General features: G+C 40.1%; 1 protein-coding gene across 1 annotated transcript in view; it reads left to right on the forward strand.

The window, feature by feature from the left end:
• CUL5 (cullin 5) overlaps positions 1-10,826 on the forward strand; it is a 103,743-nt gene extending 92,917 nt beyond the window's left edge. The window contains exons 12-16 of the mRNA XM_073904055.1: positions 356-531; positions 1,072-1,233; positions 1,994-2,112; positions 2,710-2,833; positions 7,290-10,826. Of these exons, the coding sequence (XP_073760156.1) occupies positions 356-531; positions 1,072-1,233; positions 1,994-2,112; positions 2,710-2,833; positions 7,290-7,484 (776 nt within the window). The 3' untranslated portion in view covers positions 7,485-10,826. The remainder of the gene's footprint in view (positions 1-355; positions 532-1,071; positions 1,234-1,993; positions 2,113-2,709; positions 2,834-7,289) is intronic.
• Positions 10,827-15,604: the final 4,778 nt, after the last annotated feature.

Consider the following 15,604-nt stretch of genomic DNA (forward strand, 5'->3'; position numbering starts at 1 on the left):
AGCAGGGAGCCTGAGCAGAAGGCAAGATGCTTCGCCAACTGAGCCACCCTGGCACACACCGCCCCCCCCGCCTATTTTTCTTTATAAGTTTTATTTTTAAGTATAATCTCTACAGCCAGTATGGGGTTTGAACTCATGACCCTGAGATCAAGAGTCGCATGCTCCCCACCCCCGACTGAGCCGGCCATGCATCCCTCTAATCCTTCTTTTTTTTTTTAAAGGATACTTTTAACAAAATCTTTAGGGTTTTGTTTATTTTTCACCAATGCTCACCCAGTATACATATATATTTCTTTTTAATTTTACACATTTTCAAGATTATTTATTTCATATTTTCTGATATTCTTGCCTATAGCTGATTCAGTTAATATAAAAATTCTAAATGCTGGTGCCTGGTCAAGGAGCTCTGAGAAAGTCTTTGTCTCACTTCCTACTGAACTGGAGGATTTGATACCTGAAGTAGAAGAATTCTACAAAAAAAATCATAGTGGTAGAAAATTACATTGGCATCATCTCATGTCAAATGGAATTGTAAGTAGATGGTGTATTAGTTCCGATATTGGTTTGACTGAAAGTACCAGGACTCAAGAAAGATCTTTGTTTGTCTCACATGTGCAAGTTTGGGCAGCTCTAGGGGATCCAGTCCATGGAGTTGTAGGGACAAGGGCTTCTGGTTGTGTCAGCACACTTAAGATGTCGCTCTTGTCTGCAAATGCAGTATGATCCACAATGTGCCTGTCCTCCAGCCCAACAGGAAGGGAAAGATGAGAGTATACGTTACTTCCGGAGTAACTTCTAGAAGTTGCCCCATCATTTCCACTCATATCCCATTGGGCAGAACTGGTCACATGACCACATTTTGCCCCAGGGAGAGCTGGGATTTGAGCCTTTATTCTGGGCAGTCATGAAGTTGTGCTCAAATTGTGATTACCATGTAAGAAAGGAAGAGTGGCTATTGGGAGACGGCTGGCAGTCTTTTCCGTGTTTAATCTCATGGAAGAAAGAGTGTAGGAGAGAGATGGTAATCATCCTGAAGAGAATCTCATCTTTATGTTATTTTGTCTGTTATAGATAACATTTAAGAATGAAGTAGGTCAGTATGATTTGGAGGTAACGACGTTTCAGCTGGCTGTGTTGTTTGCATGGAACCAAAGACCCAGAGAGAAAATCAGCTTTGAAAATCTAAAACTTGCAACTGAACTCCCTGATGCTGAGCTTAGAAGGACTTTATGGGTTTGTTTTATGTTTTTTTGTTTTTAAAGTTGTATCCAGTCACAAGCAGGAAATATTGATGGCTTGCTTACAATAAATTTATGAATTCAAAACACTCTGAAAATGACCTTTAATCAAGAAAAAATACACTAATGAGGTATTAATGCACAGATGAGGTATTCATGGTAAAAAAGACATTGAAAATAAGCAAGTTACAAAGATGGTGAAAGACGAGAAAGGAAAAAAAAAATGAAAGTTTGAGTTGGTGTTTAAACGTTATCTGTGAGGAGTGTGACCACAGATTTCACGCTGAGAATGTGTTCAGAGATTTTTATGATGACCAAAAATGTAAGAATTAGAAAACTTTGGTCTTTTTGAGGGCCTGCAAAATGTACTTGTTAGTCTCCTGCTCATAGCTACATTTTACTCCTACTCCACAGACCTCTTGAAAGTTCCAGAATAATAATTGTCTAGAGGGAAATAGCTGGTGTGTAACTGGCAAGTTGCTTTTGCTGTGATCGCCTATGACCAGTTGCTCTGGTCTCGTGTCTTACTGTAAAGAGATCATTTATTGCTTCCTTCCTCACAACCAACTCTTTCTCCTCGTTCTTTTCTCAGTTTCTACATTTACATTGTTAAAGTCATCGAGGTATCATATAAAAGTTGAATTGTGATTTTGTGCTTATAATTTGTTCTCCCCTCTTTTAGTCATGTTGGAGAATTGATCTTAGTATTCCGTACCATTGATCGATGTTAATTGTTTTCTCTTTATTCTTCGTAGTCTTTAGTAGCTTTCCCAAAGCTCAAGCGGCAGGTTTTACTGTACGAACCTCAAGTCAGCTCACCCAAAGACTTTACAGAAGGCACTCTCTTCTCAGTGAACCAGGAATTCAGCTTAATGTAAGGTCGACGGTGGTTGATGTAAAAATACCTTGTTGGAAGTTTGGTGTTAATTTATTGTTAGCACAATAATTATTTTCCTTACGTTATATTTAAAACATCACTCTAGGGGTACGCCATTTAGTTGTTTCTTAAACATAGTAATGAAGTGGAGATGCTTACTTCTTATTTGTCAAGGATACATTTTGGTGTGTGATTATATTGCTTTTCATCTTTAAACATCTGTTGAACTCTAAAGAAGCTTTATTCACACAAAGCATTTTTCCCCTAAGATCCATTTAGATGATAATGCTGAATAGCAGCCCATGTATCTTCCGACGATCTAAGCACTTTCATGGTAGTATAAATTATATTAGCTCTGTTATTACAGGGAATGTTGTCACCCATACATTATTAACTGAGCTTTTGTTGTGTTTTGGGGAAATCATGATTCATTTTAAATAAAGCTGTATGTTGATTATTTGTTACTTTTCCTTTAAACAGTTCTGGAGAGTAATCTTCAGAATATTTCTTAATCTTTTTTCTCGGATATTATTGCTGTAGTATGATGTCAAAAGGCCTTCAGCTGTAAAATATTTGATTCAATGTTTTTTATAGAAAAAATGCAAAAGTTCAGAAAAGGGGTAAAATCAACTTGATTGGACGCCTGCAGCTCACTACAGAAAGGATGAGGGAAGAAGAGAATGAAGGAATAGTTCAGCTAAGGATACTTAGAACCCAGGTGTGTATAAGGCAGGATGTCTGTACTTTGAAAAAAATTTCATTTTTTTAATCTTCATTTTTTTTTTTAATTTAAAAGCATGTAGGTATTCAAACTGTAATGAAGAGCTAATTTTCATTTTACTGGAATTTAAAAATGGCATTGCTGGCATTCTCTTAGTTGCTGAAAGAGATGTCTGTATGTCTTGATGGCCTCTCGTAGATTCTGCTGGTTGAGCAAAACCTTGGTGTTTGTTTTTTTTTTTAAATATTTTCTTTATTTATTTGAGAGCACAAGCAGGGGGAACAGCAGGTAGAGCGAGAGGGAGAAGCAGGCTCCCCACTGAGCAAGGAGCCTGATGTGGGGCTCGATCCCAGGACCCTCGGGTCACGACCTGAGCTGAAGGCAGACACTTAACCAACTGAGCCACCCAGGGGCCCCTGAGCAAAACCTTGGTTTTAAGTTATGTCTCCCTTTGATCACAACTGACTTAATGTGTGTCCACAATAAGTTATAATTCTAGGATTGAAGTATTTAAACTCTTACTTAATTTTCAGACTTATAATTCCATTGTAATATGAAATTCGGGAACACTTTTAAAAACTTTTTTTTTAAGTTTGATTTATTTATTTATTTTTAGCAATCTCCGCACCCAATGTGAGGCTTGCTCTCAAGACCCCAAAGATCAAGAATCTCATGTGCTTCTGACTGAGCCAGCCAGGTGCCTCTTCTTTCAAAAACAGTTTAAAGCTAGGATTGTGGTCCCTTCTGAACACGATAAAGAATACTTATACTGCAAACTGATGTGTGACCATTTTACCTTTAGAAATATTCTTATTAGGGGCACCTGGGTGGCTCAGTCAGTTAAGCGTCTGCCTTTGGCTCAGGTCATGATCTGAGGGTCCTGGGATTGAGTCCCACGTTGGGCTCCTTACTCAGCGGGGAGCCTGCTTCTCCTTCTGCCTTGCCCCCCCACCCCACTTGTGCTCACTCACTCTCTATTTTTGACAAATAAATAAAAACCTTAAAAAAAAGTATTATTAGAACCAAGTTATCCCACTTTTGCTGTTTTTATTTAATATTATTTGAAACTGCTGACCAATTCAAGAAAATATGAAACAAATAAGAGGAAAAGATTAAGATATTTCATCACTTCTAGACCATATAGTATGATAAAGGAGCAGGGAAAAGATGAATAAAAATCAGTTGCTTTTCTAGTTAGCAGTAATTTTGAAAAACTTAAGAGAGAAGGGGTACTTGGGTAGCTCAGTTGGTTGAGCATCCAACTCTTGATTTCGGCTCTGGTCATGATACCTGGGTCGTAAGATGGAGCCCCACGCTGGACTCCTCGTTCAGCAGGGAGTCTGCTTGAGATTCTCTGTCTCTGCCCCTCCCCCCACTTGTGTGCACTCTGTCTCTCAAATAAGTTAAATAAAATCTTTAAAAAAAAAGTAAAGGAAAAATAAAAGAAGAAACCATAGAATTCATAGGCACTTCTTTAAAAAGAATTCATGGTCCTTGGGGCGCCGGGGTGGCTCAGTCGTTAAGCGTCTGCCTTCGGCTCAGGTCATGATCCCGGGGTCCTGGGATCGAGCCCTGCATCGGGCTCCCTGCTCCGCGGGAAGCCTGCTTCTCCCTCTCCCACTCCCCCTGCTTGTGTTCCCTCTCCCGCTGTGTCTCTCTCTGTCAAATAAATAAAATCTTAAAAAAAAAAAAAAAAGAATTCATGGTCCTTTACTGAGAGTCAAAAGATTTGAATAAATAGAAAGATATTGCTCTTTTTCTCTTGCTAAAATTTTTATTGAGGTGTAATTTACATGTAGAATGCACATTTCACGGGTGGTCCATGAGTTTTGATAAGTGTACGTACCTGTGTGAGCATCACCTCAGTTAAGATACAAAAGGTTTCTGTCAGTCCAGCCAGGCCCCCTCCGACCCACTGGACTCCCTCTCACCGTTGCCTAGTTTTGCCTGTTCTGAGTCTTCATGGAAATAGAATCAGACAGTGAACGTACTTGTTCTGTCTAGCTGCTTTTGCTTAGCATGCAGTAACCACGTTCTTCAGTGATAAGGCTGAATTACTTAGGAAGTCGATTTTTCCCATGTAAAAATTCGACTGGGCATATTTTGGGAATTTTACAAATTGATGCTCAGTTTTATGAGAAAGAATAAATGAGAGTGTTTGAGATCCTTAAAAAAAAAAGGTGTTGGTGGAACTTGCCTTTCCAACTGTGAACACTTACTAAAATATCTACGAAATAAAACAGTGTAACAGGCAGATTGGTTGAGGAAAATAGCTCAGAACTGAACCTACTCTATAAATATAGATGAACTTTGGAATAAAGGAAAGAATTTCCATGAGCCATGACAAGGGAATTCAGGAAAAGATTTGGGAGAGTTTCACTTTTGGGGGAAAAATCAGGGTATAGTCCCAGTTTCTGGCTACACCAGGATAAGTTCCAGATGGATTTGAGTTGAGCAGGTATAGCCATTCTATAGGACATGCAGAGAAAATGAAGTTTTTTTGCTTTGTCTTAAACTCATGGCTAATTATGTACAGTCCAGTAATCCAGGCTGTCCCTTTAGGTAGGTAGTGCTCAGCCTTTCTCATTTCTCCCGAACTTCCTCCAGTCGGCCCCACTCTGTGCTGTTTCACAGATGGCATCTGGAAGGATCGAGGGCGAGAGGAATTCACTTGACCTCGTAGTGACAGTGAAGGGACCGTCCTATCCTTGTGACAGTGCCCTGGGTTCTTGCTTTTTTTGTGCGGTGCTTTCCATGTCAGCCGCGGGAGCCTGACTTGCTGTTGCTATCTGCTGCTGCTGAGCTCTGGTTCATTCTTTTTGCAGTTGGTAAGGAACACAGGGGCTCTTCCCTGCTCTGACCGCCTGTCCTCTGTGCTTTCGGAGCCCTGCAGCTCTCTGAACCTCTGCCCCATCTCCCGTGTGGCCTCTTGGCCTGCAGGTGCTCCTGTCACTCTCGCCTGCTGCTGCAGCATGACTCTCGCCTGGAACTAAAGGCCTCTGGGGGTCTTGTTAGCTCTGCACCCCACCTGTGCCATGTGGGGACTGGAGGAGGGTCGGGAGTGTGTGTTCTTCCCATCCTGTCGTGCCTGTCTTCCAGTGACAGCCGGCTAGCAAGTGTAGACCATGGCCAGCGCCCCATGCTCGGTTCCCCTCATCACCTCTCGAGCACAGCCACTTTCCTCACCTCGGCCAAAGCTTGAGACACGTACAGTTGGTCCTCCCTCCTGGCTCCCGAGATTTTCACATGCCTGAAGGCTTTCCCCCTTCCTTCTTTCTGTCTGGACCCTTGACGTAAGCCCCTGTCATTGGGAGCCTGGCATCTGGATACACTGAGAATGGGAGGACTTCACTGTCCTCCTCGTGACGGGGGAGGGATCCTCATGTCTGCCGGGGATATGGAAGAGTCTTTTCTCTTGTGGAACGGTGCCTGGTGCTCAAGTCTGTTACCTCTTTGCAGCAAAACTTCACTTTGAATGTGAAAAGCCAGTATTATCTCTCATTTTCTCTTTTCACATTTCTTCTTTAACAAATTCTAATCTCCACCAAGGCAGACAGATGCCTTTGGTTTGCTAAGGAGATAGCTCCTACAGGAAAAGCAAAAGAGATGGGGTGCCTGGGTGGCTCACTCATTAAGCGTCTGCCTTCGCTCAGGTCATGATCCCAGGGTCCTGGGATCCAGCCCCGCAGCGGGAAGCCTGCTTCTCCCTCTCCTTCTGCCCCTCCCCCTACTCATGCTCTCTCTCTCTCTCTCTCTCTCTCTCTCAAATAAAATCTTTAAAAAAAAACAGAAGAGAAAAGAATATTTAATTTTGAATTATCCCTATTACAAACTTAATAGTAATTAAATCATCAAGGAAATATTTATAAAATTGACTTAGGTGAACAGTGCTTACTCCTGTAGGAAGTCAGAATATTTCATTAGATCAATAAACTGATAATATTTATGGCAGATATTATTCTGATAAATACATAAAGAGTAGTAATTACTGATTTTTAAAACTAGACACCAGCTGGCATGTGCTTCTACACAAAGAAGTATCTCTGCCTATGATGGAACAGGGTGTGTAAAGGGTTTGTTGTATCTTCATTGATACTTAATATCAGTTTATATACATATTGTGTTCGCAGGTAAGAGAAATTTTTAAAACGTGCATAGTGTGGAAAAAAGTAATGGAAGGAAGTATCCCAAAACATTAGGTGTGGTTTTCTGCAGAGAGGTTATGGGTAATTTTGTTTTTCCTTGTTTTTCAAAATCTTTATAATCAGATTTTCTTTTACAGTGAGTGGAAAAAAAGTATTTTTATTAAGTAAAAGCTGCTGGTCTCAAGATTAATCTAGTGATTAGTCTTTTGGATGGATGTTGGAAAGAGAATGAAATACATAAAAAGTCATGTTTTGTTTTACTTAAAATTTAATCTATTAATGATCTTTAATTTTTGTTTTTCTTTTAGGAAGCTATCATACAAATAATGAAGATGAGAAAGAAAATTAGTAATGCTCAGCTGCAGACTGAATTAGTAGAAATTTTGAAAAACATGTTTTTGCCACAAAAGAAAATGATAAAAGAGCAAATAGAGTGGCTAATAGAGCACAAATACATCCGAAGAGACGAGTCTGACATCAACACTTTCATATACATGGCATAATCTTGAATATCATGGACAACATTAAGAACCCAAATTTCAGAGTGCGTGGGCAGAAAGTTGTAACAGTTTGTGCTGGAGGAAGGTTTATTTGGACTTTGATTACATAAATATTAAAATCTCTGCCTTACCTGACAAAACAACTCTATTTTGCCAATCACATTAGTTAGCATGATGGCATTCCCTTCATGTTGCACACTCTGTAACAGCATGCTGTTTTGTGGAGAAACTTGCATTCATGAAGAGCCCATGATGAACTTGTAAAAGTAAATTTGATTTATATCCACCAGAAGAAATAGTCGGGAAGGGTGAGGGCGGGGTTCTTGTTACTTTTTTTTTTTCTCCTCTCTTTTTTTCCTTTCTTACGAAAATGTACTTGCACAAGGAAGGATCTTCAGATATTCGTGCACTGAATAATGCTGTTATGTTTTGTTTTTTTTTTTTAAATGCAATTAAAACTAGAAATAGCACTCTTGGTTTCTTTTGATCAAAAGAGGGAGCTGGTCTGCACAACATTGGGGGAGGGCAGATGTAGGTGAGAAGAGAAGTACTTAATAGTATAACACTATTTGTTCACACCCCGCTTCAGTGTAGAAACTGGATTTAATGGTGACCTGAAAAGGATATTAAATTTTTCCAGCGTACAGACGTTGGCTTTCTGTGAGCAGGAGACTGCTACTTTAGATGTTTGTTTTAAATAAGGAGTTTTGAAATTTTATATGGCTGGAGAGCTTGTTTTGAAAAACTGAAGCTTATGTTGTTGCTCTGATTGTTTAAAAAAAAATGTATGGACAGAAGTCGGTCATTTCAGCTGCAGAGTCAGAATAGCAAAACAAAGATATTAAGTGTGTTCACTAACACACTTAATGTTTGTATACCTAATATTTATTATGCCAAATTTTGTTATCTCCAAATTTATTAAAAACAAGGCAGAAATCTACTCTCATATAATTCAGTTATGTAACTATTTCTTGATCTGCAGCATAGAAATATTTTGGAATTTTAAAGTCTCATGATTAGGGATTTATAGCCTCAGGTTTCTGGAAAGGAAGACATTCTGTTTTAAAAAGGAGTGTCTGTTACGTTGGGGGAGGAGAAAAACCACAACATAAGACCTGAAGAGCATAAGCAAAATTGTTGCAGTCTTAATATGAGCAGTAAACTTGCCAAATATATGTACATATATATTTATATATTTTAAAAATAAACGTTTTTAAAATGTTCAGAAGGCAACACTTACCTTGTTCCTCTCAGTCAATCCAAAGTAGCAACTTACTAGTTGCCAGCGACTGAATACCCAGAGTGACACAGAGTTCAGGACTTGAGGACGCGGCAACCTAGCAGAGAGAAGCGTATTCCCCGTTGGCAAAGAGTCGGCGAAGAGTGGCTCTACGTGGATTTTTATTCATTATGCTGCACGTTCCAAGCTTTTTCGCAAATGCTTTTCTATCTTGTTTGATACTAAGTAACACTTTAAACCTATGATTTGGGAAATAGTAGGAAGTGGAGTGCTGAGCTTTGAAAGGTGCACGGTAGACAGTGTTGTGCAAGGTGCTTTCAGGAGTGTTCCATGGAATCTGTCCCCAGTCCCAAGAGGCGTTGTGAGCTGCCGGCTGAAAGGAAGGAGAGCAAATTCAAAACATCGAGGGTGTCGCTGGGTATATTCACATGCCTGTTCTGCAACTCATAGGAAATTGGAATTTTGTTTCTAATTTAAAATCTTACATTTAGCTCTGGGGGCAGCATGTGTCCATTATTAGACCGAGTGCATTGTGGAGAATTAAACTAAATTGATGACTGTGGACGATGGATACATTTGAAATTTAAAAACAATAATTTGTAATAATTGTGGCCCTTACATTTAACAAATAGTTCAGGATTGGGCATATTTGCTTCTCCTGTATTCGAATGCCCAAGGGAAAACAGTGGAAGGGAGAATTACAGGTCATTTTTTAAAGTTTCAGATTTGTTGCTTTAAACCATAATTGTTCTCAGAACATGTTTGGAATTTCTCATCTTTTTGGTCATTTTAAGAATGAGAGCCATGATGTTTTGATTTATAAAGGAAAATTTAATGCAAAAGTGGGTAACTCTAAATCCATAGCCAAGTTTTCTATTAAATTTTATAAATTTTTTAATAGCTAATTATGTCCTAATTGTATTTTGGGAAATTGAACAGCAAATACTGTAGACGTAACAGTTTTCATCTTTTTTGTTGTTGTTGTTATGTATACAAAAGTTCAACTACTTTTTGGTGTTAATGAAAACAATTTAGTTGACGAGGTGCCTATGCCATTGTTAAGTTTTCTTTAAATGTGTCTTGATAATAGATTTGCTAATTTAAAAAAAATCTGATTAAAACCTTCCCAGCAATTAGCGAAAGGTACGGAATCACAGTTAGTATCCTTTATTGAGTCCGTTTCCTTTGATTGCACTTCAAAGTGGTGCCATGGTGGTGAGGAGAATCCAGGCTGCCAGGAGTAGGGCAATGGGACGCACCACAGCTTAATTTAAACTGTGAACACTAATGTAAAGCTGGAGCCATCTGGAAAATGTTAACCTTTGTTGTCCTCATTGCCAGAGTAAATAGACATGAAGCAAAACTTACAAAGTAGAAGACGATTTTAATGCTTACAATGCGATAAATATTAGGACATTAGTGTTCCATTGATTTAATGAGGATGTTGAAATAAATTATGAAGTCTTCCAATTTTTACATTTATTGGAGGGTTCCCTGCATTGTCAACCTGTTTATTTAAGTCTCTTATTTTATGCGTAAATGTTACAGTTTCCAAAAATGAACTGTTAGCTTTCTTGTTTTTACTTTTTATTGAAATTTAATACAAAATATGACCGGAGTAGTTACAAAGTATTTTGCATTGTTTGCAGTAGGATGTCATTAGCCCGGCTCACAGGGCAAATTTTAAACATTCAATTTGGGTGGAAGATTTGCTAGTTTTTCAGAAAGATTTGCTATCTTAAACTCAAGCCGGTTTTTCTATTTTCATGTAAATGACTGGGATGCTATCTTACAAACTCTTCCAAGGTCATGTTTGTGAAACCAACATTACATGAGAGCTTTCCTGTCATCCACACCATATATGTCGTCTGGAGTGTTGAACAAATTTGCGTTCCTAAGTTGTACTTAACCTTCGTATGGTATATACGATTTTGAATGTGTGCCACTACATACTGAGGTGATAATGCTGTACAGTTCTAAATGGTAGCAGTTTCTGTATGAAGTAGGCTGAAATATTTTGATGAACTGCTTAATTTTTGGATTTTATTTTTTAAGTTGTATAATTTATTTTCTTGCAAAATAAAAGTGTAATATAAAAGCTTTCACCTATCCAGAAAATATTGATGTTCCACTGTTAAGTAGTTTTTAAGACTTAAATTTGTGTACTAAGTATATTTATACATTTCATGGTGAAATAGTACATCTTAGCCTTGGGAATCAGAAACATGAAAAGTAACCCACTTACTGTTTTAGATTTCAAATTTTAGTCCATAATGAAAGCTGTCAGGAATGTCGCTTTTTCAGTGATGATAGCAGCCTAAGGTTATCATGCCTGGAAAAGATAAACTATTTCAGACCTGAAAGTGATTAATGCATCCCTTCATCAGGTTACATAAGCCATGTCATAACCGCAATTTAAGTTTTATATCCGATAAAAACAAATATAAAACTTTTTTTTTTTGCAAATTGTGAAATATTTAAGTTTCAGAGCTAGGGATAGTTCAGTAATAAGGTTATGAGGATGGACAGTGTCCTTCACAAAGTACCATAGCCTGGGTGGCTGATAAACCACAGAAATCTGTTTCTCACAGTCCCAGAGGCCGGAAGGCAAAGGTGAGGAAGGTGTCGGCGTGGCTGGTTCGGGTGACGAACCTCTAGCATGGTGCCGCTGCTGACTTCTGGGTGCGTCCTCGCGTGGGGGAAAGAGGGCTGAGAACTCCCAGGGTCTCTTTTGTAAGGGCACTACTTTCATCCATAAAGGCCCTGCTTCCTGAGCTAATCATCTTTCAAAGCCACCACCTCACCTACGCATACCATCCCTTTGGGGATTAGGTTTCAACGTATGGTTTTGGGGGAGACACAGACCTTAAGTCTTTTGTATTCATAGTGACCTTAAGCTCAGCTTGGGACTTGAGCAGGGATTGGGGCGGGGTGGGGGAGTTGATGGAAGAGTATGGTCTCGGTACAAGATTCACCTCAACCTAGAGATAGATGTACCATTAAACTTCAGCTTCTGGGCCCCTCCCTTGCTCAGGCCCCTCAGGGCCGTAGGCATTTTGTATCGGCATACCTCAACCGCACTTCAGTTTATTACACTTTGCAGATGAGGGGTTTTGTTTTGTTTTTGTTTTACAAATTGAAGGTTTGTGACAACCTAGCTTCATTTTCCAATAGCATTTGCTCACTCTGTGTCTGAATCACATTTTGGTAATTTTTGCAGTATTTGAAACTTTAATTATATTTGTTATGGTGATCGGTGATCTTTGATGCTACTTTTGTAATGGTTTCAGGTGCCCCGAACTGCACCCACATAAGGACGGCAAGCTCAGCCGATACATGTGTGTGTGCAGACTCCTCCACCGACTGACTGTGTCCCCATCTCCCTCGCCTCAGGCCTCACTATTCCCAAGACACAGCAGTATTGAAATTGGACTAATTAATAACCCCACAGTGGCGTTTAAGTGTTCAAGTGAAAAGAGGAGTCGCACATCTTTCACTTTAAATCAGAAGCTAGGACTAATCTTAGGCATGTGTCGAAAGCGGAGGTAGGCGGAAAGTGAGGCCCCTTGTGCCAGACAGCCAAGTTGTGAACGCAAAGAGAAAGTTCTTGAAGGAAATTAAAAGTGCTACTCCAGTAAACACACGAATGATAAAGCCGAACAGCCTTATTGCTGATACAGAGAAAGTTCTAGTGGTCTGGACAGAAGATCAAACCAGCCATAACTCCTTGAAGCCAGAGCCTTAGACCCAGGGCCCTAACTCTCTTCAATTTTGTGAAAGCAGAGAGAGAAGCAGCTGCAGACTGAAGCTAGCAGAGGTCAAGTGCAAGGTACAGTAACGAGAGCTGATGTTCAAGTTGCAGCAAGGTCTCCAGAAGAATTAACGAAGGTGGTTCCACTTAACAGATTTTCAGTGTGGATGACCTAGCCTGCTACTGGAAGAAGGTGCCATCTAGGACTTTGCTAGAGAGAAGTCAACGCCTCAAAGCTTCAAAGGACAGGCTCACTCTTAGGGGCTCATGCAGCTGGTGACTAAGTTGAAGCCAATGCTCACGTACCACTCTGAAAACCCTAGGACCCCTTAAGAATTATGCTAAATCTCTTCTGTCCATGCCGTACAGATGGAACACCAAAGCCTGGATGTGAGAAGACTATGTTATTGGCACAAAATTAAGACACGTAAATTAATAGAACAGGATAAAGAGCCCAGAAATAAACCTATGCCTATACCATCAATTAATCTATGACAAGGGAGGCAACAATACGCAATGGGGAAGGGACAGTCTTTTCAATAAATAGTGTTGGCCAAACTGGGCCACTTTTTTAATTTTATTTTTAAGATTTATTTACTTATTTGAGGGGAGGAGGGGCAGAGGGAGAGGGAGAATCTCAAGCAGACTCCCTGCAGAGTGCAGAGTCTGATGCAGGGCTCCATCCCACGACGCTGAGATCATGACCCTGAGCTGAAATCAAAAGGCGCTCAACCGACTGAGCCACCCAGGCGCCCCGAAACTGGACCACTTTCTTAGACCATGCACAAAATTAAGTGGTTAAAGACCTAAATGTGAGACCTGAAACCATGAAACTTGAGACTATACCAAAATGAAGCAAAGGAAGCCATTGACAGAACAAAAAGACAACCCAGTGAATGGGAGGAAATACTTGTAAATGATACACCCAACATAGAGGTAATAACTAAAATGTATAAAGAACACATTCTCCTCAACATGAAAAAAAAATCAACTAAAAAGGGCAAATTTGTAATTTAATATAATTTTTTTCTCAAAGAGAGTCCCCCAAAATATCAAAGTTGGATCCAGTCCTGCTAAAACAATACAAAAAGAAACCTGTGTGGTGCATACATAGTAGGTGCTCAAATGTGGTGTGAGTGAATGAGAATATGTGTGCTTGAGAACAGCATAGATAGAGTTCAGTATCTTAACCTTTGAATGAGGAGCCTTTATTTTCCAATTGCTCATGCTAAGCTCTAAAATCAAATATGGACTTTGTATGTCGTTATACTTCTGTTTTGATGAATGGACAGTCTGGAGTCTTAGATTCTTTTTTTTTTTTTTTAAAGATTTTATTTATTTATTTGAGAGAGAGAGAATGAGAGAGAGCAAGAGAGGGAAGTGGGTCAGAGGGAGAAGCAGGCTCCCTGCTGAGGAGGGAGCCCGATGCGGGACTCGATCCCGGGACTCCAGGACCATGACCTGAGCCGAAGGCAGTCGCTTAACCAACTGAGCCACCCAGGCGCCCTGGAGTCTTAGATTCTTGATTTACAAACTGTATGAATGATGAAAGAAAAACATCCATGTAATTAGTACACAATTGTGTAAATTTTTAATGTTCCAACACTGAAGATCAAAAAGTATGATAATGACGTCCTAGAGTGAGTACAGAGAGTAAGTAGCAACTTGCTCTCTGGCCTGGTAATGATCTAATGTCACACGTGCTGATCCAAATTTAGATCTACTCTCCTCTCTGCCTGCTCCCCTAAAGAATGACAGGAGACTTCCCTGGGTGTTAATGATTTTTGCTGTTTTCATTCAAGAAATCCAGTATTTTGGGAGCCTGGGTGGTTCAGTCATTAGGCGTCTGCCTTCGGCTCAGGTCATGATCCCAGGGTCCTGGGGTCGAGCCCCGCAATGGGCTCCGTGCTCAGCAGGGAGCCTGCTTCTTCTTCTTCGTCTCCCTCTGCTGCTGCTTCTGCTTGTGCTCTCTCAAATAAATAAATAAAATCTTAAAAAAAAAAAAAAAAGAGCCACACACTTGCTCCACTTAGGAACTAACTCAGTCTCCCAGGTCAGCAACCTTGATCGAATTCTCTACTGCTTCCCTCCCCACCACACTTTATTAATTCTCTTTCTGTTTTATATCTACAATCTGACCTTTGTTTACCTTCACTTCTACTGTGTTCGCGGAGTGTTAAACATTTCATGGCGTGCTTATACCATCTCAGGTAGCTGCTGGCTTGCTTCTTGGTCTACATTTTGAAGTGGACGATCTACATGTACAGAGTGGTAAGTGGTGGTCAGTGGGATTATTTGCTTTAAATCTGTGACATTTGGGGGGACACATGGGTGGCCAAGTTGGTTGAGCGTCCGACTCTTGGTTTCAGTTCAGGTCATGATCTCAGGGTCGTGAGATTAAGCCGCACTGGGCTCCGTGCTCATCAGTTCAGAGTCCGCTTGAGATTCTCGCCTTCTGTCTCTCCTGCTCATGCTCTCTCAAATAAATACCTCTTAAAATCTATATCCATATCCATATATCTTATATGGGTATATATATATCTTGGGCCTCACACACACACACACACACACACACACACACACATACCCAGAGCTTAAGCATGGATACATATTGTAATGATTTTCTTTCAGTAGCTGTTGAAGCAATACGTATGAAAAGGTTTTTTTTACTTGACCTGGAAGAGGCTCAGCAAGAGAGAAGGCATTGAGTGTGATATTCAAAGGAAGGAGGTAGGACTTGGTGACTTTGAATATAGAGGCTCTGGTAGGTGAGGGAATCAAACACTACTTTAAGGGACAACCTGGGTGCCTGGGAAGTTAAAGATAGAGGTGCTGTGTTTATCTATTGCTTTGTTAAAAAAACGAAACAAAAACCCCGAACATAGTGATTTAAAAACAAAAACAGCCATTTAATTTCTTTCATGGGTCCTGTGGATCAGGAATTCAGGGCACAGAAGGGAAGACTTATCTCTGCTCCATAATGACTGGGCTTTCAACTGGAAGGGTTGAATGCTGGGGACTGGAATCATTTTAAGGCTTTTTATCCATCTTTCTGCCTAGACCTAGCCTGGTAAGTCACACAACCTCATTTCTGCCATACTGCACTGGTCCCGGCAGTCCGGGTTTGGATTC

Source organism: Callorhinus ursinus, unplaced genomic scaffold (assembly GCF_003265705.2).
Source record: "Callorhinus ursinus isolate GAN/ISIS: 27379988/994484 unplaced genomic scaffold, GSC_fseal_2.0 scaffold19, whole genome shotgun sequence".
Taxonomy (NCBI): domain Eukaryota; kingdom Metazoa; phylum Chordata; class Mammalia; order Carnivora; family Otariidae; genus Callorhinus; species Callorhinus ursinus.